Consider the following 26330-nt stretch of genomic DNA (forward strand, 5'->3'; position numbering starts at 1 on the left):
TACACTGTCACATGTATCTTTGCGTCATTATATAACTAGATCATGATGAGATATTTGTCAAGAGATATGGCCAGAGAGAAAAGGGAGAAAGAAAGAGAAAGAGAGATCTGATCATTTGGCAGATACCCTGTAGGCCATCACTGAGTTGACTGAGTTTGTAACAATGTTTCTTTGTTTGTGTTTGTTCTTTCCATGTTCTTGAGAACAGTAGGACTAAATCATGCTTTCATTGACCAAGTCAGATGTGTGTGTCTGCGTGTGTGTGTGTGTGTGTGTGTGTTTAATCAAACCCCAGATAAAATATCAAAAACCCTGTATGGCTCGCTGACAAAGCTTCACAAAGTGACATTATTTGTTATCACTGGGAATTTGGAGATGTAATAATAATAATAATAATATGAACACTTGTAATGCGCCAGTATCCATCATGAATAGATGCTCATGGCGCAAGAAAGAGAAACAGAAAGAAAATACCAGTGAAAAAGAGGTAGATACCAATATCTCGTATTCACATATTTAGATACCTTCTTCCATTTTTGATGCACACTTTTTCACATACACTTCTTACACCATAAATAAAAAAGTGCTGTATATTTTCTTTAAAAACTGCCATTATAATGTTCCAGTAAAATTATTTTGGTTGGAAGTATTCTCCCTTTAAGTTTCACTTCCAAATATCTTGCCACTCGGCACACAGCTGCCACGGATGTCATACATGCACCAGTGGGCAGAAGCGGGCATTCCAAAACAACCTCTACTTTCATGAAAAAAAAAAAAAATGTTGGTTGGGATAGATATGCATTCATTTGATGGGCTCTTCACATCCTTTAAGATAAGAAGGATTGAATCTACCTTTTCATTTGTCAAAATTTGGGACAGGAATAAACTTTATTGAGACTTGAACCTGTCACCCACTGCAGGCTGGGTATGGGTACAAACCACGAGGCTAATCACAATGCAAATGTCACAATGCTCAGGGAGAAACACTTACACAAGGATTTCTTATATGGATTTACGAGTTACTGGTAAACTTACAACGAAAAGATGCTCTCCCTTCTTACATGTTCACACTAAAAAATAAAAAAGCCCAATATAATTTATGTAAGTATACATGACTTAAATGAAATGTGCCATCAGTGCAGACAAGCCTAAGCCAAAACACCCATTATGTATAATCGCAGTCATGCAACCATTGTCCGATGTAAATCAATTAAACTATCAAAGTTTATTGCATTTTATGCAGGAATTGACCAGACTATCTAGCAGCATGCTCCTCTGTCACATTTGGGTGGATTGCCAGGGAATTTTTTTTTTTCTCTCGAAATTTCATTTTTAAAATAAGCAACTAAAATTTGTGCCAAGATCTACAGATTTTATGACAAATACTGAAAAAGCATCAGGTTTTCATATTGCACACAAAGAATTTACTGTGCCAACAATGGCTTTCTATTAACACACATGCAGACAACTGTCTGTCAATTGTGTTTTGATGTATGATACTCTACACAAAAAAATGAAAATAGAAACAAAGAAAAATAGGGACTTGATCTTTTGCAGCACACAGAGGTTAAATCACAGACCCTACAAATAGGCCTGCAGTACTTTGGTTTCATTTGTCATGTCTTAGAAGAGACAGTAAGAGTCAGAGACTCCTGTTAAAATTGGCTCCTTTCAACAAAGGGACGATGAGTCAAAATACTGAACTGATGAGAAAATGCACGCTTTCATAATTTATGTATAAATGAATACTCAATCTCCACTTCCAGCAGTCTGAAGAAAGAAAAGATGTTGGAAAACTACTAACAAGCTGCTAGATTGTAATCTATAAATATAATAAATCGGTAATTAATAATTCTGTGCTTGTTACCATAATATCACAGCTGTATTTGCTCAAAGCAACATTCACTTCGTGCTGTTTAAGATCATGCCACAATTTCTAGGCATCCCATCTAATACTCTCTTTTTTTCTTTTTTTTTTAAGATGTTCTCTGGTTTCTGCTTCATTTCTCTTCATCAAGCAAAAACAGAAAAGACACAGCTCTCATTTGTGGGGAATCATTTCTTCATCCACGTTTGCACATTACTTTGTCTTTCATATATATTCTCTGTATATATAACAATGTACATATTTACTAAATGCAACGGTGGAATATTGTGCTTTCTTTGCATCACAATGATTGTACCACCTGCAAAAAAAGAGAAGAAGAAAGAATGTGAAAAAAGCTGATTCATGTTTGGACCGAATTCTAAAATCTCAGCTGCATTTATAATTTCTGTCGTGCTATACTAGATGAATGGTCAAATGTTTTATCATTGCATTCTAAGGATGAAGAGAGTCTTTATGCTGCTGCCAAAGCTCTGTCAATCTTCCATCTACGTTACAGCTGATTGCAATGAGGTCGCGCATGAGGCTGTCATAGAACTTTTCGTCCCCGCAGGCGCTGCAGCGCCACCGCTTGGTCAGCATGTGGTTCATGGACCAGAGGAAACCGACACTGACCGGGGTAGGGTTGCCATCCTCACGGTTTTTCTCCCGGACCTCTCGGATACTTCCACTCCTCATTCGTCTCTGCTCCTCCCTCACCTCCACGCCCTGCTCATCGGCAGCGGTGTCGACGATGTCAAAGTTACCATCTCGCCCCACCATGACAGGCATCCCGCCTCCGCCCGCTGATGGGCGGGGCACTTTCACAACCCCACACGGTACGCTAGGACCGGTAGCACTGGATGGGGTACCAGGGGCCAGGGCTGGGTCCTCAGCGTTGTTAAGCAGGGTGACAAAGCAGACACCAGACTTGTGGATGTACTCCGCCTGGTTGTACTTGCCACCAGAATGGAAGCCATAGCCAATGAAGGAGCTCTTGCGCCTTTCACCAACTAGAATGAAGCCATGTCTGGACAAAAACAGATGCAAAGGCTTATTGTTGAAATCTCACAAAATGCTGAATGACATAAATGTGCACCAATATTATCTTGTGCTATAATTTATGCCAGATGACACACTGTGAATTGTTACCATTTGATTTGGGAAATATGCGATACAGTCGTACCGTTGTAATCCAATCCATGGGTAATCTTCATTGCATTCTTGTTCATCCATTTGCTAAAAATCAAGTAAAACCAACATTGGTCTGAATCACTTCAAACAAGAATTCTGCTCTATCACTGACATGCACAGCCACTACTGATAGAAAACTTTGATTTGCACATTTGGTGGGATGATTTTTACTTTACAATACCATTCTCTTTGCAGAGTACCCCACACATGTAAACCATTATCATCCGGAAACTGCGCTTCTTCAAAGACTATCAGTAGAAGATATGCTTCCCATAAGTAATATTGTTGAAATATTTATTTTGGAAAACACCAAAGTTAGCAGTTATTTGTTTTGTTTAGGCTCATTCAGACCAGTATAACAGAACAAAGCATATCCTCATATCAAGGGTACTACATCACTTCTACTTACAGATTTTATTGGTGCTGTTGTAAAGGTAAAATTTTGCACTCAAAACTCTGTTACAGGGGTGCTTACTTTCTGAGGATCAGATCCTGGAAGAGGTCGATGCACTTGTCACCAGGCTGCAGGTTCTTGGTTCCCCCCTCCTGATGGCAGGGAGTGAGGGACTGAATGGCCAGGGGGATGAAGAGGGGGCAGCGCAGGGGGTTGGCAAAGTCTGGATGCTGGTGGAAGGGGTCGGTGGGGGCAGGTACCAGGTGGAATCCAAAGGTGTTCGCTTTCCTTGACCAACCTTGCAGCTGCAGTGGCGGTGACATGTCAAGAGACATCGATTAATGCTTTGTTCATCTTCATATGCTAAATAATCATAGATATGATTCTTTTCTGTGCTAACTGACACTTCAAAGTTTTTGCATGGCAGAAGATGGTTATTCCACCAGAATGGGACTAATTGTGGCAGGGTCTCAAGTTTTCCAAATATGCAGCAGCTGTGGCTACAATGCAAACCTTTCTTGCGTGGTCAACGCATGCTTAACATGAGGCATACAATATTGTAATGTATGCAGAATTGAGTAAAGTCTCGATGGAAAAGAAATTCTGCTTACGGCTGCCAATATGCAAACATCAGAATTGTGCAGGTTCCATACAGAAATTGGGGAGATAGGCAGAAATTATGCCCAAATAAAGAAGAACTTTTTATTCTCTCAGAGCTACATGTATGAATGTTTACCACTTTAAGTCAAGGAGATTTCAGACAGCCATCAGGGCAATACCTGCATGTTAATGCATCTCAGTAGGATAAAGATACTTCCGGCATCAGGGAAATTTTTACATTTCTCTTATCCACGATAAAGAAGGGATACTGAATTTTTCATGAAGCCTCAAGCAGAATTACAGAGACTTTGCAGCTCTCTTCTTTGGTTAAGACATGATCAGACACTAAAGTTTTCAAGGAATCTCCCGCAGAATTGTGGAGACTAGCCAGCTCTGCCTACCATATCATTCAGGAGACTGGGAGTGCAGACTAGCCACTCCACCTGGAAGTCAAATACCCGATCCGGCCTGTAGGTTCCATCGTAGCTCACATGGCACCACTCCACACGGTCCGTCTTGTTGCAGTCAATCTCCAGCATCACGTTCCTGGTTTCCGGGGGCCTGAAAGCTGCAGATTGAGTGTATGTGACAAGTTTGATTGCAAAATGGGCTATGTGCCATTTAGTGTATTAAAAGTAACTCTATAAATCAGACAGAGCAAAAATAAACCTTTTCAATGACACCTAACTTGCAGCACAACAAAGAATATCCTTGAGGCTATGATTAAAGTATCTAATATTTTCTAATTATTCTCTTTGCTTTACAGGAGGACTGATAGCAAATATCTCAAATTGACAAGAATGGACTAAACGTATTTTGTGATTTAACTCTCAGTATTGTCTGTGTCAGTTGACTTTGAGCCTTCAAAATAAAAGTTTATTCATTTCTAATTCTCTTATCAATTATCACCACTGCACATTCTTAGATGAAGTTACAGCTGATAGTGCCATATTTGCCAAAGTTCAGTCACCGTTGACCCTGAGGGATTTGGCCAAAAATCTCTGTACATTTACACCTCATGTAGCATACCTGAGCTGGTCCCACGATATCTGCATGCTAAGCCAGACATACATTCTACCCATAAAAACATAACCCCAACCCTAATTTAATAATCACATCAAACTAAACCTCAAACCCTCTCACACTAACACTAAGTCCTTGGTTGGAGAAATTAAGACCGAAGCAACTGTCACAGGAGCAAATGTTGTGTCACCACCTAAGCCAAGTGCCCCCAAAATCCACTAGATACTTAAATTGTTTTAACGAGGTCTGTCCCAGATTGATAGACAACTGAAAACATAATGGCACTAACATCCTTTGGGGGCAGAGGCATATACACACTTGTGAATCTAAAAATCTCTCAAAAAACAACTAGTCAGATGTTCATTTTGAATAACAACCCTGCAGGTCTCAAGGTAAGGAGACATGCTGAAAGTAAGTCATGTTGAAAACATCACTGGCCCATTGTGCAAAAAGAATATTTAATCACACACACAACCCCCCCCCCCCCCCCCCACCTTTCCACTATCATCTATGATCAAACATGAAATACAGGCAAAGACAGTGGGTTTTGTTGAAAGAGAAATATGGGCAGTTCCAGCGTTACGGACATTACATTTCAGACAAAATTTGCAACTTCAAAAGGTCATTAAGATAACAAAATATTTTTATTCTGAACTCATACAATGGAATCACTCACATATGAGGCTAAATCATAAACAGTGAAAATTTCAATCCATTTCACCACATCATATGGCACTTTCTGCATGAAATGTTGGCCGTTACGGACATTACATTTTTTGGACATGACTTTTTGCATGCCTATACAATCATTGAAAAGTCTGTGAGTTTAAGCAAATAATTAGACCAATGTAGGAATAAATTGGAAGGTAAAGAAATGTTCAAAGAAAATAAAATCAAATTTAGTGAAATAGATGGCACATGTACCTCCTAGAGCCATAATTATGGCGTTACGGACATTACATTCTAAGCGTTACGGACATTACAGATTTGTCCACTTTCATTAAGTGGCAGGAGTCACATGCAAGTATTAATATTTTTTATCCTTTTCACTGGATGGTAATCAATACACATTGGACAATGCTACTATAGCCCTTTCATGAGATCTTTTATTTCAGGAGTTGCCAATTTGAGGACTATTTGGTCAGTATGGAACCCTACTTTAACAATTTGTTGACTTTTCTATCATCTTGGAATTTAATCAACTTATTTAATGCCTGCAATACAGTTGTGATCTATAAATAACATATAGATCAGCCTTTTGACTTTCTATTATGACATTCAAACTTTTTATTACTCAAAATGTAATTTTAAAGAAATGTTACGGACATTACACTTTTTATTCACATCTACATAGCCATCACTGAGCATAACTCTGCACGAATAAACAACTTTTATTTTTATCAAAACTAATGCGTAATCAAAATCAAATGAAATAATGGTTCAACAAATGCTCAGTATGTATTTTACACAATTAATGTTTAGTTTTACTTTCTTCCCCCCCCCCCTACAGTTTTTTGAAGTACAACAGTCTTTTCCAGGGTCAGAAAAGTCTGTTTTGGAGAATATTGTTTATTCTGCTTCCAAATCACCTTGGAAGAAAGAAAGGTGTTCTTGACCAATTGTTGGAGAGGGTCTAATACTGTGATTCCATCCTGTTGTAAAAATGGCTCTCCTTCACTACACTCAAAGAAATATTCATGAATCCTTGTCTTTTCAGAAATGTCATAATCGATGGACTATCCTCATTACGTAAAGTCCAACCTCAGTTATCAAGCAATCACTTTTCTGGATTGCTCTATTATCCAGCTATGGACTGGCACATGATTTTCTTTGCATAATTCAGTGCAAAATATGACTAAAAGTACATAACACATTTTTATTCTTTACAAAGTAAATTGTGATTCAGGACTTAAATGTTAATCGCTATGGTACAACATATATATTTCTACCAACCAAAATACAGCTGTACTGTTGCTAGAAGGAATAATGAGAAAGTGTATTTCATTCACATTCTTTTTGATTTCCACATTATTGAATAATAAAACATGAAATTTTCATGTAAATTATAATATTGAATAGTCAATTAATAATATCCTACACAATTTGCTTACAAGTGTCATGTGTGAGCATATCTTCCATATCCAGCAATATCATTTTATCCTGATGGCTGCCGTTCATGACATGGTTAGATATTGAGGTTGGACTGTATTTCCTTAACAGACAAGTCAGACCACAACTGACCATACATTGTGTAAAAGGCCTTGTCCAGATATGTTTTTGACTGTTTCTCTTCTTTAACAATGTTTTAACATACATTCTTGCCATCATAGTATAATTACTCAACTTGACATGCTGTTGCTGTAAGAGCTTGCATCCATGTACACGTATTTCATGGTAGAAATACGTATAGACACAAGAAATAAGATTGTAGAGGAATGCAGAAGATTAGTCAAAACCCTGTTGAAACACTGCACTCGTTGCTGAGTAAAGTCCCAAATCAATTTTCATGCAAGGGCTAGGGCATTCATTGTGACAGATATCAATATTTTAGGGTAAAATCCAAACTATTCTTAACAATCATATGTAGCTAATATTTTTGCCAAAAATGTGTAATGTCCGTAACGCATTGGTTATGTAATGTCCGTAACGCTTTTTAAAAGGAATTATGCAGGTTCCCGAAAAACTGTATGGATATGTTGTGTGATATCACATTTTAGCTTTGCATTTGAATTTAGAGCAAAATTGGACCAAAACACAGTGTGTTACAAGAACTTTTACATCTAAAATGTTACGGACATTACACTTTGAAAGAGGTGGAAATTCAAAAAATTGAAATGCTAATCTTTTAAGAAAGAATAACTTTCTTTCGATACCAAGAAGGATGATGTAAAAATGAGTCATCGGCTTTATCATAGCATAAAAATGGTTGCCTGAAAGTCATTTTATAGGGTAAATTTCTACTTCAGAAGAATTACATGCAAATTATACTGAATTTTTCTTCAATATCTTAGAAAAAACACACGATTTCAATACCTAGAAAATTACATTTTTCCCAAATTGTACCAATTTTTTTCATCATATCAGTTTGATATGACCCTTCCGGAATACTTTCCAGGGTAAAACAAAGTTGTTTCTTGATTTTCATTTTTCCACCCTCGGGTAACATTTTTTACGGAATTGCCCATATACATGGAATGTAGATATAATCAATACTTGTACTAATCACAAAATCATTTTCTCATGAGGACATGTAATCTACACAAATGTGCTTCTGATCACATTCTGGTATCACTTTGGTCACTTTTATATTCTTTTATATTTTTTTTTAACTTACATGGTAAATATCATTCAATTTTCAGTAATCTCTCTGACAAATGTTTCACGCTTCATGCCATAAAAAGAGCCAATTTTATTCCTGTTGAGTTTCCTCCGTAATTTGTCTCAAATGAAGGATCTAATTCCTGAAAGTTCTGAACAAACTAGCCCTAAACTGAAACTAAAAGCAGAAACATGGATCCACAAGAACAGAAAAACACATACAGGCATCACACGTAGGTAACAGGTATCACGGAAATAAACAAAACTTGACGGAATAAACATAACTACAATGAACTCCTTGAACAGTGATATATCTCAGGAGACTATGATGGCAAATGACAATAAAGAAAGCTCCACACAACCATCACATTGCATTTTAAGCAGTAGGGTGCACAGTTCGAATCAAGTAAGTGAAATGCTATGGAGAAATACAATTCCCCCCCCCCCCAAAAAAAAAAAAAAAAAAAAAAGTGCAACAACACAATCAAATCACCTCTGTTTGGAGTTGTGGAGAATCCAGCTCCTAACCCGAAGCCCTGCCAGCGTCCATCCCGTTCTCGGGCACTCCAGGGAGACTGGCGGTGGAAGCCCTCTGGTGTCATTAGGCCCACACCGCTGCTGGGCCCTGCCTCCGATCCTCTTTGTTTCCATAGCGACTCCTCCATGACAGCAACCTTTGTGAAAAGTCAGAAAGGACTGTTCCTACTGAAACCATGTAGCAATGACTAGGAGAGCCAGCTCACGACTTACACTTAAATTACCCTGTATGGTATCACCACACACCTTTATCACTGCCTATTTATGGCTTACACGACTGAAGATTTGAGAATCAGTAATACACTAAGATCAAATGACGAAAGGACTGATACGTTAGTATATCAAATCAACAATATCTGACAACATCTGTTATCAATATATAGGCATTCGTATTTTGCCTTCTAACAAAAGCATAGCTAGAGATAAAGCCTAATGTAAACTATACATCATGAACTCCATTACGGCATAAAGAGCTTGAATTGGTTTCGACCGCAATACAAAAGCGATCCTTTGCATACTACAAGAACATGTCTCTAACAGACCTGCTGATGTGACAGAGGTTTGCAGTTTACATATCATGACCATAATAATGTATTAACAGGTAAATATAAATCATAGCTTCTAAATTGAACTTCCCTGCCCATGGTGATGAAAGTTCTGGAGTCCATTTCATAACAAAATGACACTTTTGTTTGCAAACAATATAAGTAGAATCCATTGCAGTCGCTGTGGCGGAGAAGTACATTGATGTACACTAAAAAACAAATACATAATGAGCACTCAAGGTGCATTTAAGCTGTGTTCATTAAACTGACTTTCAACAACTGGGAATATTCATGTGAAGTGGGTGAATGGACTCTAGCAAGCCTCTCACCTCAAACCAGCGGCTGGTGAACTCTGAATTGGCTGCCATCAGGGGTATGTGGTCCCGCCACGAATGTGAGGGTTTGGTGGGGTCAGTCATGGCTGGTACATTCTCTGGCAGCATCAGGCAATACACGTAGAATCCATTGACGAAAGGAATGTGGGGTTCTCCCGATGCATACTGAATGAGTCTACTCTCATTCATGTTCTGCAAAACAGGAAAATTGGGTGGGCATGTTAAAGTACTTCTTGGGGACTTAAGACTGACTTTGGAATGTAAGCTAACAAAACACCACATACATTTTGTACTTTAGTTTGGTTATGCAGGTGCAAACGTACGTTCACCATGATTGTTTCTTAAGCACCAGCATAACGCATTATACAAATTGATGAAATTCTTTTGTTGAGTTTGTTCTTTTAATTTACATTGATGTAGGGCAACTTGTCAATCACTTGCAATAAAAAAATAATTAAAAAAATTCTTTTGAGAAATATCCATCAGTAATTTGAATACAAAAAAAAAATATGATAAACACTGTATTCTATTTACTGTATAACATGATATATTCGCGGCATTAAATTTTTGCGAATTGGAGCCGATGGCCTCTTTTGCGGCATGAAATTTTCGCAATTGCCACTGGTGTGCAATGCATACAGTGTAGGCAAGAACTTTCGCATGCATTTTATTTTCGTGAATCTTGGCGCTTGCGAAATTAAAATGCAGGCGAACATTCCTCGTTTTACAGTAAGCATTTCTGTGGCAATTGTCAGATATGTACAAATTTCACACATAAACCTACGGGCAGGTAATATAAAGTGGCACACAGAAGGCTAATACAGCTACATCATCAGGGCTCTGTTTTATGAAGAGTTAGAACTGATAATATATAGTTGATCTCAACTGTAAGTCTATGGCAGCCTGTGTGGTAAGGATATTTAGAATCAATTTTATCTTTTGAGAAAACAGGGCCCTGATTAGGTTATTTCTCCATACACCTGCCTACCTTCAACACCTCCAGAGCTTCTGACATGGACACCTCCCCACTGAGTGACCTCTGAACCCAGGTCACTGCCTCTGCTGCCATGAAGCAATTTGGGGGAAGTCCCTTCTGTCCAGGCGGGAGGAATCTCACACCATGCCTATCAAAAAAGTGACATTACACACCTCATGAAATGAATTACTACTTTACACAAACACACACAAAAAAGAAGGAATGGAACCATGTGTTGCATGGAACAACAGCAGGGATGCCAAACTTTGTAGTTAAAAAAACAAAACAACAAAGATAACCAATTAACCAAAATATAGCATATACAATAAAAAAACAAAAACAAACTTTTTTGAAGGCAAATATCACATTATGGTTTAAAGATAGCAAAATTGCACAGGCCAAGAATGCTGAATCAAGTTTCAGAAAAAAAACAAAACACACTTTCCAACTGACAGAATAGTTTTGAATTCTTTATAAAGAAAAAAACAACACAAAGCATTCAAAGTAAAACACAGTAACTGGCAGCCCTGCACAAGGCAAAACACAGTGAAGGAGGGACAGGGGACTGTCCAGCCTGGATGTAGGCAGGGCTCCTGTGATGTGGTATGGTGAACTGCACACATCATTATATCCTTCTCATTCAATCACTGTAATTTTTTATCGTATATTTACACATTCATATAATTGCCTGTTTGAACCTGAAACTTCTAAGAAGATGGCTAGATAGCCCATATACAGCTGCAATAGTAAGTCTTCCATGGGGTCCAGTTGGATGTTAGGCAGGACCACTTCACCGGGTTTAACACCCTGCTCTTTGTGGTGAATAGATGAAGCGGGATTTTTTACATGCATGAGTTGTGACTCTCTCATACACGGGACCTCCATTTTATGTCCTATCCGAGGGACAGAGTGTTTTGTCTCTTACTAGAGGGGACGATATGATTACACACAACATTGCTCAGTTGAACCCAAAGATTGAACCAGGGTCCTTTGGATTGTGAGGCAGACACGCTACGGACTGAGATAACTCACCGCCCATGTATGTGACATAATCATGTCACATACAGCAGTTACTACTGAAAATTTGAAAATATAGAACCAGCCCTTTTACAGCTGAAAGCAATGAATATGTGGTACTTACTCTGGGTCTACCATGGCTGTTGCAATGACCTGTAGTGGTGTGGACAGGGATAGCGTCATGGGCTCAGAGTGGGTGTGGCTGGCAGGGTGGGGCGCTGGACTACCCTGATTACTCCTCGCCCCACTGTGGTGTCTCTGCCTAGTGTCACTCCCCTGACAAGGAGAAGACCGGTTAGCTGGGTGGGCCAGGTCCCCTGAGCTGGGGGTCTGACGGCCAGATGGTGTACCTACCTGAGGGCGGCAATAATAGCATACAAGTCATTTCGATAATGATGACAATACGAGCATGTCCCCTTTAAAAAATGGCCATGAGGTGTACTAACTGGACATGAACTAGAAGGCCTGAATACTGCGGTTCACAATCTTTTCAGTCAGCATTTCCTCAGCTTTGGAACAATCTACCTGAATGTATAAAACAAATTGACTCAACAGAAAAATTTACATCCATGTTAACAACTTATTTGTTTGTTGAATAGTCTCATGTCTCATGTCTAACAATTCTGAAACTACTTTCTTCCTTTCTCTTTTTTCCCCCTCATGCTTAAGACATTCATTGTGATAAGCGCTATATAAATATTTGAGTTATTATTATCATGGAGCTACTATTTATCCATTTAATAGCATAAAATGTGTAAAAACCTGTCTGTCACATGTACATCAGATGTCTAAGGTGCACATGTCACATGTCTATCCCATGGCTCTACCTTGGGTCCTCTTGATGTGCTGGTCTGTCTACGAATGCCATTCAGGATCTCAATGAACCGCAGGAAGGCCTCGATCTGGAAATGCCGGAAGGCTGGGTCCTCTTCACAAGATGACGGGTCGAAGGTCACGTTTCCCCTCTCCTCAGCAAAGCGTTTCATGAGCACGGGTGTGTTCGGGATCAAAAGGAACCGACTCCGCCAAAACTTGAGGGACTGCATCACGAAGTGGGGAAAAAAAAAAGAAATGACAGTCCAAGAAGTGATTTTGATTGCCATCAAGCAACACTGTTATTAGATACAGGCATTATTTCTTGTCAGAGAGAAAATACACAGACATGAACAAATGTGCATGTAAATGATCTCTACCGGTAGTGGCTATACATGAGAAAGAACAGAATATCAGAAATGCTCACACAAAACCAAGTTATATGTCTGTCTAGTCTTGTTTCGAATTGGTTACTTGTGTATCACAAATTTTACAGTATACATGATGTTATAGTTTCTACAGGATACTCACATCAACCAGGGTGAAATCACTGTCGTGCGAGGAGATGTAGTTATCTAGATAGTTCCAGTTGTATCCTTCTATGACCTCGTGTCTGAAGGTGGTTACAATCGGGGTGTAGCCCTCATTTTGGGCTGACCACAGCTGGTAGGTGTACTGGATTGGGTCACACAGAGAGGGATGTCTGCAAAACAAATTAAAAGAATGACTTTTTTTTTAAATCAAAGAGGGCGCTGGATCAAACACATTACTGGGTTCTACTGACACTTTAAGAAAAACCCAACAAAATGCTGGCAATCATAGATTGATTTTTTACTTTAATCACAAGCAGTGAAAATTTCCCTTTACCATGATGAAATCACTTCATTAGTTATAGGGTGCGCTCGAGCACTCTCCTAAAGCGAACTGTACCGTACCGTACCTGCGCCAGAGGAGCGCTCGAACGCTCCTAAAGTGTACCGTACCGTACTGTACCGAGCCAAAATTGGACCACTTCCCAATGTGCTCCAAAAGCGTACCAAAGCGTACCAAAAGTTCGTTGTAAAGCATACGCGTATTATGCGCATACGTCACAATGCAAAGACATCATTCTCTTTGTTCGGGACAGCTGTAAGTAGTTCAAGCGTCAGGTGAATGACATTCTTGCTACAAACAAGCGTGACCTTTACTAAAAATAACTTGTGAGGTACGCTTTCTCCACAGAGCGCTCGAACGCTCCAAAACTGACACAGTTTGGTACGGTATGCTTTGGTTCAGTTCGCTTTGGTTCGCTTTAAAGCGCTCGAACGCACCCTTTGACAAGTTGTAAGTACAGCAGATTCGACGATAAGAAAGGGATATTTGCAGAATAGTTTCACAAGTCTGATCAGACTTTGAAGAATATGAAGTGAGAGGGGAAAAGTGGAAAAGATGGAGAAAAATTATTGAAGCAGAAAAAGAGGAAGTAAAGTATAAAGAACAGAAGTTTATAAAGTTATAAAGAAAAGAAGTTTTTTCTGTTTGAGTGCAGCCATCAAATCAGTGTATAAAGTAAACCAGAGTCCATGATACATTCACTCAATTTCATGAACTGCAAAAAGAGAATGAAGTTATGTTCACCAACACCATCTGCAGGGAATAATTTTCCTTGTAATTCATCGCAATTTGCTATGCATTTTTACACCACTGCTAAACAAACTAACTTTTGTGGAGTAGTTTTCTTCCACAGAAGTGTACAGGACACCATTTGACATATTGTTAATCAGCTGAAATGCTAATCAAATTTGAGTGGAAAATTGTTCCCTGATTTGTGTCAGAAACATAAAGATTATGCTGTACCTTGGTATTCAAACCTGACTAGTATCAGCATAATAACTAGAAATGTCGCTACAGCGACTGGTTATACCCCCGCCAAACAACACTTCATAAGCTTTGGTCAAAACAACATTTCATAAGCTTTGGTCAAAAAACTGAGGAAGTAGTTAAATCCGCAAGATCTTTCCTTGATCTTCTGCCATTAATATGCCGTTACCATGGCAACGTACTTTCGGGTACTGTCGAAAAATGCGTCTTGCACATCTACAACCAAAGGCACACATCTGTACCAAGTTTCATGGAAATTGGGCAAAAACTGAGGAAGTAGTTTGCAACACAAAATTTTCCATCATTTTGGCTCATAATATGTGAGCTGTTACCATGGCAACATACTTTTTGTCACTGTCAAGAAATGTGTCATGCTGATCTATATCCTAAGACAAACATTCAATATGAATTCCATGAGAATTGGAAGAACACTGATGAAGCAGTTTTGCCATGAAGCATTTTGCCCTATATTTTACCAATAACATGCCGTTACCATGGCAACGCACTTTTTGCCACTGCGGAAATATGTGTCTTGCACATTAACATATTCAGATGAACATCTGTACCTAATTACATAAAAATTGATCAAAAACTGTGGGAGGAGTTCGCGACGAAAGATTTGTACCCATTTTTGCCCATAATATGCCGTTACCATGGCAACGTACTTTTGGGTACTGTCAAAAAATACGTCTTGCACATCTACAACCCAAGGCACACATCTGTGCCAAGTTTTATGGGAATTGGTTGAAAACTGAGGAAGTAGTTCGCGACGCAAGATTTGCAACGGACCGACCGCCCGACCGCCCGACCGACCGTCCGCTGATTCCTATATACCCCCTTCAAACTTCGTTTGGCGGGGGTATAATTATATGCAACAAGCAAACACATATGTATCAGTGACACACTCTGCAAAGCATTAATGATGCTTGGTTCTCAACTGAAGATATCAGCAAACAGCAACAAAGTTAACAATTGAATGTACCAAACTATGTGTACGCTCTCTTCTTTTTGTTTCGATAGAGAAAAAAAAATGTACACAACCAATATAATTTTATCTATACATTATTAGTTGAAAACGGTTCTCCCGTATGACACAGCGAGTACAAAAGAGCAGATCTAAAGCCAATACGGTACACAATGAGAAATATTGGGTACACTGTAGCGACAGTCAGCTCACAACATTATGCCACATGAACCGGAATGTCTCCTCGTTACTTTAACAAAAGTTAAAACTTGATCCCCGTGACCTTTGACACTGACCTCGGTCGGTACCTGGTCACCGAGATTGTCTTCTTCTCACTGTGCAGCCGAAGTTTGTGGAAGATTCTGCCAATGCTCAGCACATACTCTCCCTACACAGCGATGAAAAAAGGGCACCATCACCTCTAGTATTGAATGTTAGTCACCCACGCACACTAACGATATGTTTATCTAAAAGCCACAGCAATGCACAACTACTACATCATGATGAGACTCTCTCTTCTACCACGTGTGAGAGTTAAGTTGCAATGGATATAATTTCACGATACAAACAAACTTAAGAAACACACATGAACTAGATGCAATACCAATGTTGCCATTTATCAATTTCATATGAGATCTAACTCAGCTCATTCAATCTTACGTCTGTTAGGCGTGACATAAAAGAGTCATTTATTTGCACATTTCTTTTCTTTTCCTGTGTAGTAGAATGTCAACATCCTTTCCCATGGGATGTACAGCATAAAATTACGCTGTTGAGGAAAATACACATCAGAAAGAGTCTTATTGTACATAATGCTATTAAACACACAGATAAACAAATGGAAGGTTAAACTATGACACCAAAAACTCTTGTTAGTTGAATACATGAAAGAATGCAATAAGTGAAAGTGGTAAAGCTACTACATTATGTATTTGTCTGTACCTTACACTAAAATTAGAACATAGTCGAGATTCCTTTCTGCATTAAAAGAGAATTCATGCAGAGAAACGATAGGGCTGGGAAGCTGGAAAGCCAACACATGATGAGGAATGTTACTATGTTAAAACAAGACTACACACATTTAGCAGCCATCTTTCTGGTAATGATCACAATACATGTCTAAAATACTGAATTTACACAATAACTATTGTATAAAAATCAAGCAATGCTGTAAGCATGCAAACTAACATAAAGCAAGGATGCTGGTTAGAATGAAAGAGAGGGTCAGATATAAATCTTCATGTTGTACGTGAGGCTACTTTGTACAAGAGGGCTAAGAAATTTGATGCTACCAGGGAATAAGGTCAGGCTTTTGCCTGAAAACTGGTATCCCTAGTGATAATGGAACCTTTTAAGAGAGATTTTCAGACTAAGACATCAGGAAATATTTTGATATCGAGAAAAGAATAACAATTTGAAGCAGTCGGTCAAATTGAAACAAATTAAGTTGTGACAGCATGCAGTAAAATTAGAGAAACCTTCTGACACCTTTGGCACAAATTTCAATTAATTTTTAGGGGAGAAACAAACAATGGAATATGCCCAGTTACCTTGAGCAAACTAAACTAAATTGCACTGAAGAAAAAAACTCAAATTGCACTGAAGAACAAAATGGAGGCTGATGTATCTTTACTGACCTTTTCAGCATTTGTCACCAAGGGTGGATGGCGCTGACTTCTGCTGATCATGGCAAGCAGTGAGCTGGGAAGCACCACTAACTGGAAACCCTACCAATACCATGGGATGGATCACAACCAATGAATAATATCAAGGCTCACATGTATAGAGACATCATTTCAAGCCATAAAAAGATTTTTTTTTTTTTTAAATGATATGCTCATTGTGAACTTTATGGTAACTGAAATAGCGAAAAATTCACTCATTTCATTTGAAAAAGAAACATATCTTTAGGGGAATTCTTTTACACTTTCATATAAATCAATTAGGTGAACTGCAAAGGTGCAAAATGCATGTGCTAGATTAGTTTGCAATTCTTGTTTTTGTCATTGTAGTCCATTATTACGTGCATTACATTGGTTGCCTGTAAAGCAGAGAATCAGATTTAAAACTGTTGATTGTATATATAATTCATATAGAGCTATTCATGGTACAGCACCAGTGTACATACAGGAACTTGTAGAGTTAAAAACATTATTTCAAACATCTTATCACTTCCGAAGGTCACGGGATCAAACATTATTGAAATATCCATCAGGGAAATCCAAAGTTACTCTTGGTGACAGGGCATTTTTGTGTGCTGCACCAAAACTATGGAATAATCTCCCTTTGTGTGTAAGACAAGCACTTACAATTAATGAGCTTAAGGTCAGGTTAAAAAGTAATCTCTTGAAGTAATGTACAAGTTTGTAGGCCTATTGTATGTTTGAATTTCTTGTATGTATGTTATTTTGTACTGCGCAGTGGAGTATATTATCATAGCAGCTGCGCAATATAAATGTCCTGTATTATTATTCTTATCATTATTACTATCATTATTATTATAACTGCATAATAACTTGTAGACTCTTAGAAAACAAAATACAGAAAAAACAACAACTTCATGTCAACATGGGAACTTCAAGAACTATACGTGTCAGCAGTATTTTGGCCACCATCGGAGTCTGCAGAGGCACATAGACAGCCAGCACAGGCATCCTCGGCGTTTTGAGTGCCGTGAACATGTTAGGGCAGAACTGAAAACGTTGGGGTCCACGAGAAGACACACCATGACATGCAAGCGGGAAAAAGTCTATGGGCAGAGGGAGGAGCCCCCAAAGGAGAAGTCCACATAGGAGGACCCCCAGAAGCAGGAGTCCACGGCAGAGGACAAGCCCACTGCGGAAGAGTCATGAGACTGGGGAACCGGGGAGAATGGGTCTGTCTGTAAGCTACTCTAATGAAAGGAGACAGAGGCGCGGGAGCAGCCATCAAATGTCACCCCAACCAGAGATGCCGGAAGAGATGACGAAGGTGGAGATGAGCGAGTAATTAGAGTATCACCCATTACCCATCAGTATGTCGAGGAGGGGCGTAAAAAAACCTCTGTCGGGCAAAGCAAGAGGGATGTGGGCCCTACAGGAGGCAGAACATTGGGCGGTGGACAGTACATCCGAGGATGTGACTGAGTCAGATGGCCCTGGTGATGGATCTGGCGATGTGCTTCTAACGATTATCAGACGCGTCCAGCTAGGAAAGGAGATCGGAAGCCTGGATGTACACCGTACACTAGTGGGACTGCCTGTCAAAGTTAGGGAGCACAGTACCGCTACATGGTACGATGCGCAAGGCACGAAGGTCTTCCAGGAAGGAAAAGAGAGGGAGTACCGAATAGTGATAAAACATCCCGCTGACAAAAACCGGCAAACCAGTGGTGTCACCAAATTGCGCAAAGTCAACTGGGAAGGAAGTAGACGTGCCACTTACTACGAACGACTTAGAAGGAGCTTGCACAGGGAGAGTGAAGAACAACAAGCAAACCGTGAAGAGGGAGACGTTTCGGGATGGAGTCCTCATTTGTCAGGAGGAAACTATCACAAACTTCGAAGTCGACTTTGAAACAAGATTTCTGACCAAGGATTGTCACTGAGTTCAGCGAGCTGCTAAACTTACAAAGATGTATTTACTCTAATTATTATCTCTCTCAATCTCTTTCTAGGCCAATGGATCCAACGAGTCAACACTACAACCATGTACCATTCTATCATTCATCAATCATTTACTATCATTGCACTGAAGACCTTTTTTTTTCTTGTACTTTTTTTTTTCTTGTCAGCTGAAGAAACCAGAAAGTGGCACCAGAAAATTGGCTTAAGGCCTTTTTTTTTTTTTGCTTGTTAACTCATGAAACACGTTAGTAGCCTCCCCCCACCCACTTTTGAAAAAATGTGGTGCCAGCCATGGGTGCACTGGATTATCACAAAGTTCATTTTGTGTAACTAGTGGACCTACCTGGGGTTGGGTTTGCCTGACACAAAAAATAACACACGCATGTTTAAAACCAAGCATTGTTATACGACTGTGTGATTGATTATCAGTGGAAACAGAAGGAATAAAAAAACTCAGTGGCATGTCCCTGGGACAAAATGAATCACAGCCTCTTGACACAAACTCTGTCATAACTCTTCATAACACTTCCATTTTCAATCTATACTTCAACATCATTGCAGACAGTCATTTAAGCTTAACCCACTGAGGACAAGCTGATTTTGCTATAACATCCATTTCCCATAGAGACTCCAACCCAAAGCACCTTCTGATCTGGAGATTCTCCCGCCTGAAACCCCTAGCAAACGGGCGGAGAGTCCAAGTTGATGTGCGAAGTGCGAAATTCCCAGGGTTCTAGATGCTCTCTGGTGCTATCTAAGGCTTATTTTTTTCAATATACGATAGCAATGAGTAAGAAATCCTTTCCAACGGGAGACACAGAGCCAGGGCGGGAGAAATTAAATCATAAGTGGGAGAATGGGAGATTTTGCAAAAATGGGTTTTGGCGGGAGATCTCCCGTCGAAAACGGGAGAGTTGGAGTCTCTGCATAGACACCTGCCAGAGTATACTTAGGTCCCTCTGGACTAGACTCCAACGGGGTAAATTGTTCTAATAATAGATGAATTCTTTCACATACCTGAAGCAGTCGCTGGGATATGAGTTCCTGGAAGATGGCCTCTACCGTCATGAAGGGTCCTGTGATGTCTTCCTCAGCCAAGAGTTCATAGTTGAACTCCACAAAGTCCAGTTCTAGGGACAGCCGGTCTGGGTAAAAATCTGTGGTCACTGGCAGACAGGCCGTGGCGGTCAGTGATTTCCAGTCCACCCCTGACCAGTAAGAAACAGAAACAAAATTAAGTTTGCATCATTATCACCAGAGTCTTATTGCTATCAGTGGATGACAGATCCAGCATGGGAAAAATTCTGTATTATAGTGAGAGTTCAACACTGATCTATGGGAGACAAACTTTCATTCATAATTAATTTGCTATTTTAAAGTACAAACGTTCAAATCTATCTTTTCTTCATCACAGCATACCACCTGTATACTGTATATACGTGTACTGCTGACCAAAAAGACAAAAATGTGGAAAAGCAGATTAAAAAAAATGAATAATAAAGGGAGACAGGCAGGAGAGAGAGAGAGAGAGAGATACAGAAAAGAACTAGAAATGTCGCTATGGCGACTGGTATGCCTCCGCCATAATGCATGATTCTCCTAATAGGTCTATAGTACATGTGGACAATGTGTGATTACATTTTCATAAAATTGGCAAAATATTAAAATTACAAGTTTGTCACAAATGTGTTGAATGTTCACCTTCCTTGACCTTGGTTTAATTGGATGAATAGGAGAGCATGTATTTGGGGATTTAAGGACTTAACTTGACTTTGACCCATTCATACATTTATGCATTGAGTAATTTTCATGGTACCGGTATGGAGAAAAAGTGCAATTTCTGTACTGAATAGTAAATTGTTACCATGTTCATCTGGCCTTTGACCCTAAAATTCATAAGATAATCACTTTCAGGTAGAACATGCATAAATATGCAGTAAGTTTCACGATAAATTGAGCCACTTACGAGATATGGAGGAAAAAGTTAGTTCAGCACTTTCACTTGATCTTTGACCTTTTGACCTTTGAGGCAAAAAAAAAGAAAAAAAAAAACTCTCCAGAGAATTTCTATTAGGTTACACATGCATACACCAAGTGTAAAAAAAAAATAATAATCCTGCTGGCATTGCATGAACATGAGGGAAATAGTAAAATTTTGAAGAGTTGCACTTGACCTTTGACCCCTGACCTTTGACCCCATGAACCCTACATTCTCTAGATAATCACTGCCAGTCAGTACATGTATATACTATGTTCCATGAAGATACCTTGAACAATTTTCCAATTTACAGAGAAAAAAAAAAAGTTTTAATACTTTTACTCGACCTTTTGACCTTTGACCTCATGACCCAAACTTTCACCAGAGAATCTAAATTGGGTAATACATGTATGCACTACGTTTCAAGAAAATATCTTCAGGCATTGCATAGATATGGTGGAAATAGTGAAATTTTATGTATTTGACCTTGACCTTTTGACCTTTGACCTTGAGCACGTGCACCCAAAAGTTGATAGGCACAACTTCACCCCCTAATACACATACATGCCAAGTTTCATTAGGATACCTCAACAGCTTTTGATAGTTACCTTGTCCACAAAATTCATTACGGACGGACAGAAAGACGGACGGACAGACGGACGGACGGAAGGACGGACGGACGGACAACCCGAAAACATAATGCCTCCGGCACCACTTCGTGGCGGAGGCATAATCAAACATTATCCCTATATCACATGGAGTACTACATTACTAGCTAAATGCACTGGCACACCATTTTGATACTTGTACCCTACATAACTTGTACACGTATGTACCACGTGTCGACAGTTTGATTGATATCTACATCTAATATGGAAAACACCATGATTCTATGAAATACTATGGCTGTGTTAAAGTGCTCAAAAGCGAACCAAAGCGAACCAAATGACCTTACCAAGCTAAATTCAGAGGGTTTGAGTGCTCTGTGGAGAAAGCGTACCTCATGAGTAAAATTTGGACTCAAGTCAAAGGGGGTCACACATTTTTTATAGAACAGGTTCATGCACCTGGTGCGCTTGTTGTGTGTATTCTTCTCATGCCACCATCTGGTACAGAAATACAACGCTTTTGGACCAATTTGCGTTTGAGCACTCCCTAGCTTGGTATGGTATGGTGTGGTACACTTATTGGGGCACATCGGAAAGTGGTCCACTACTTTTGGCTCAGTATGGTATTGCAAGGTACACTTTGGCTGGGCTTGAGTACTCCTCTGGCACAGGTTTGGTATGGTACGATACGCTACAGGAGAAAGCTCAAACGTACCCTTTGATATTTTAATTTTGAGAGTGAGCATTGCTTTATTCTCGATCACTCTTCATCCATATTATGTAATACACAGGTGGTTTTGATATACTGCATAGGGACATCAATGAATAAACAATATGGGTGAATGACCCAAGATGGCCATGCAGGTGCAAACTTGTGTACTGCAGCTTAGAGCTTACCCAGTGCTATTATGGGGACAGTGCATACCATTCCCAGGTGTAGGCAATACATTTCACTTACACCTGTTATTGACCTGAGAAACTTACTACATACCCTATCAAAGAAGCATGTGACAGGTGCAATTACATTGGTACTATTTTTTACCAACATCTAACGAGAGGTATGCAGCTCCATGTTGATTCTTGTATTCTGCAGTCTGCAGCACCTGCTATTAACTACAGACACAATAACATTGCATACCAACCAAATAGTATACAGCGTTAAATTTCATCTCTTAACAAACACATCCATCCAAATTATTGATTTCAATCATTACAATCAATTATTGATTGACTGTCAATCATGGTGTGGAGAAATAAACAACTTGTTTTCAGCATTTTTAACAAACAACTCTTCTCAATATCTAAATTCATCCTTTGCTCCCAAAAGTTGTTACTGCTCTTATGTTACATGCTCCCAGAGAATCAAAAAGCACAACGATTTTAGGTGCTTCAGAGATATTTGTATAGAGTTTAATTATGGAGAGAAAAAAAAAGAAGTTTGCATGTAGGGGTAAAACAGGTACAAAAACCACCCTTCTTTCTAGAAAGAGACACATCAGTTTCTTTCCTATGATGCTGAGTGCTTTATAGAACATTTATCCAATATGTTATATGTGGACTAAGTGAATGCACACAACAATAGTTGATTATGTAAGGCAGTTTTACACTGCCTGAAACAATGTCATAATTGATGTGCTTTCACTATGAAAAGCTAACTATAGCTATGCTAACTGGCTGGTATTAAATGCACACGATTGCATGTGTACACGGACTGATGCACCTAGCTGGTGCACATACACAAACACATGGCAACAATACAGCAGCAACCCAGGCACACTAGTACTAAATCAATGCAATACAAGCTACTGTGGGAAGTAGTATCACAATAATTGGTGTTTTTTGTGTGTGTGTGTGTGTGTGTGTGTGTGTGTGTGTGTGACATCACCTCTATTAATCATGCATTAGTTCTAGCACCATCTGTACTACATTATTTTGGCAGTGTAACACTACCTATGGAGCAGAAACTCTGTAGTGCACTTAAAGTTGACTGATACATGAAGTTGGTTTTTAAGTACAATCCAGACAATGTAGCACAGAGAACATAAAAAAACCCCATCATAATTATGAAATGGGTGGGGAAAGGGAGGGTAATTTGCTCTCACTTCCCTATTTCGACCTTGTATCTTAAACCCACCTAGAGTTGCTGGTTTCCAACTAGACCTACAAGATATGTCAACAATATCAATTTTCACTTTCTGCCATTTTCTGACCCTTCTCTCTGCACTCAACATCAGAAGCATGACATTTGGAGACATTAATGTCTCTATTCTCTGTAGACCCATCCTTGCAATCTCCCTTTTCTATTCTGTACTCATGAGACACATAAAAATATACATATCAAAAAACCTCATGAAAAAGTTTCCAGTGAGTGGCACTTTGAAATACATTGAAGTACCTTGCATATTTGTGATTAAAATGTGTTTGTATGTGCAATTTTCAGAATAAGCTGATAAATTTTTCACAGCGTTTGCAGCAAACATTTAATTCTCTATTAAGAGAGATACTGGAGCCAGTGGAAATCAATAGGTCTGTAATTTCAAGGTCCCTTTTCTCAACAATAAATACATTACATGGTGTATTTTTAATCACTTGATCAAGAACATCTGATTTCAATCGGTTAAATATCATTTTAGAGCTCAAAATCTCTTTTTGGAGACCCAACACATAATAAAGTCTGGCAAATTGTTCGTGATTTTATGATGCAAAGTCACATCCAAATGTCTAAAAATGTGCCATAAACAATGTGAATGAATGCAAATGCCATTTTGCAGTGTACACTTTGCATGCTTTGGATATTATTAAAGCACAAGACATTGCAGTATGAGTTTGCATGCACTGGATATATAAAAGGCATGAAATTTACATAGAGTAATACAAGGAAGACGCATTTGAGTGTGGTGAAGATGGCTACATATACATTTTAAGTGCACCAAAAAGTTTATGAATTTGTCCAATGACCGATGCATTAAATTTGTTTGTGCAACATGTTAACAAAAACAAAACAAAACAAAACAAAGACAGGAAGACCATTGAAATTTCTGAAATTTATGACGTACAACTGCAATAGAGTTCATTACAGTATACATGTACAATGACAACAAGTTGTTATAGACACATTTCATACACCACCTTCAAGGAAGCAGTGGACAATCAATGGCCTTGTGTGTGAGATTTGAATGAGAATGGGCACACTATAAAGTCCACATACCATGATAGGTTCTCTGCACCTTCAGAGAGGAAAAGATGATGTGCCATGCAAAATCCCCATTATGATATTACTCAATATTCTTAATCTGACCTGTTCTGCTGTAGAATGATGAAATGAATTTTACACACTCCATATTAACCTTCTTTATCTTAATTTGACCTGTTCTGCTGTAGAATGATGAAATGAATTTTACACACTCCATATTAACCTGACAATCATTTCACTATTATCGGAGACACTAAAAGAAGTTATGATGTCATCAATAATGGGAAGAGAATCATGAATGCAATAAAGAGGAATAAACTCCTTTAAAACAGCATGACACACATGCATACCTAAAATTTCATTGCAAAGTTAGTATAACAATCCTTTGGTTCAATTCACTGGCAAACTCAATCACATCATGCCATTATAATACTGTATTCACATTAAACTTTCACTTACACCAACAGCTACAATGAAAAAAAAGAATGCGAAGAAGAAAAGAGGAGAGAGTATCTTCGAGGAGTTAATAACGAGTCCTTCCTTTTGAGTATAATGATTACTGTTTGACCTCACGACATGAACCAGCAGGGATGTAGTTTAGAAGGGGGTTTGCAACACTAATTATCAGCAAAAAGACACAATTAAGTTTAGTTCCAATCGAGAAACAGAAGGGCACAGCAAAAATATCCAATTACATCCATTAGTCCTAGTTTTGATTTGTGCAGTTTTATTTTTTTTTTCCAGCTTTCATTTCAATGTGTACAGTAGTTACAAGCAGTGTATTTTTCTTCACGCAACAAGTGATTTCCAACCATTGCAGTGATAAATCCCACTGTAGAACATAAACATAGCCGCATTACCTTAAACACTGTCTATCAAAACAACTGGTTCACTTCAAACAAGGGAAACAAAACAAAGCTACTAAAAAAAAGATAAAACAATGGGATGGATAGGAAGAGAAGTCACTAACAATATTCAGTGTGTTTTGGAAAATTTCTGCCCTTATGCCTCTCGATTGTTAAATGCTGAAAAGAATCCAGAGGATGGGGGGTAGGTAGGTTGAAGGCACACAGACACACAGATGATGAGCTTAGCACCTGTTAAGGTAAGGGGATTCCACTCCCAATTCCCCATTACCCCGATGAAGTTGTTGGACCGCCGGAGCCACGGGTGCTGGCGGAGATCCCATGACCCAACGCCATCTGAGAAGGTCCGCATCCCTGGACACGGCCAAAGTTTGGACAGACATTGGGATGGACGGGTGGAACACACAAGGGATGGATGGAAAGAAACGTTATGTGAATGCTACGTTGTACCTTAGTACATATGACTCCTTGCTGACTTGTTTTTAGTGTAAAAATAAATTTGTGACTGTTGAACGGAGATGTCATGCCCATGAATAGAGCGGACACCCAATTTTGAATTGTGTAGAATCTTGTGCAGAATAATGCTATGATTTTCAATAAGGCAATGATAAACACAGAATGAGAGGCATAGCTCTCTGGG

The 26330-nt window shown here is 39.0% G+C and overlaps 1 protein-coding gene across 1 annotated transcript in view; it reads right to left on the reverse strand.

Moving 5' to 3' along the window:
- Positions 1-536: 536 nt before the first annotated feature.
- The window catches only part of LOC139720772 (GATOR1 complex protein DEPDC5-like), a 53126-nt gene continuing 27332 nt past the window's right edge, over positions 537-26330 (reverse strand). Inside the window, exons 17-29 of the mRNA XM_071632115.1 lie at positions 25922-26044; positions 20063-20253; positions 17078-17167; positions 15737-15828; positions 13148-13319; positions 12631-12843; positions 11928-12157; positions 10799-10934; positions 9805-10002; positions 8887-9067; positions 4454-4620; positions 3534-3757; positions 537-2894 (exon numbers count right to left, since the gene is read on the reverse strand). Coding sequence (XP_071488216.1) covers positions 2321-2894; positions 3534-3757; positions 4454-4620; positions 8887-9067; positions 9805-10002; positions 10799-10934; positions 11928-12157; positions 12631-12843; positions 13148-13319; positions 15737-15828; positions 17078-17167; positions 20063-20253; positions 25922-26044 — 2591 coding nt within the window. The 3' untranslated portion in view covers positions 537-2320. The remainder of the gene's footprint in view (positions 2895-3533; positions 3758-4453; positions 4621-8886; positions 9068-9804; positions 10003-10798; positions 10935-11927; positions 12158-12630; positions 12844-13147; positions 13320-15736; positions 15829-17077; positions 17168-20062; positions 20254-25921; positions 26045-26330) is intronic.

The sequence above is a fragment of the Diadema antillarum genome, unplaced genomic scaffold (assembly GCF_040938485.1).
Source record: "Diadema antillarum isolate AM-2024a unplaced genomic scaffold, OU_Dant_1.0 scf00000133, whole genome shotgun sequence".
Classification (NCBI taxonomy): Eukaryota; Metazoa; Echinodermata; class Echinoidea; order Diadematoida; family Diadematidae; genus Diadema; species Diadema antillarum.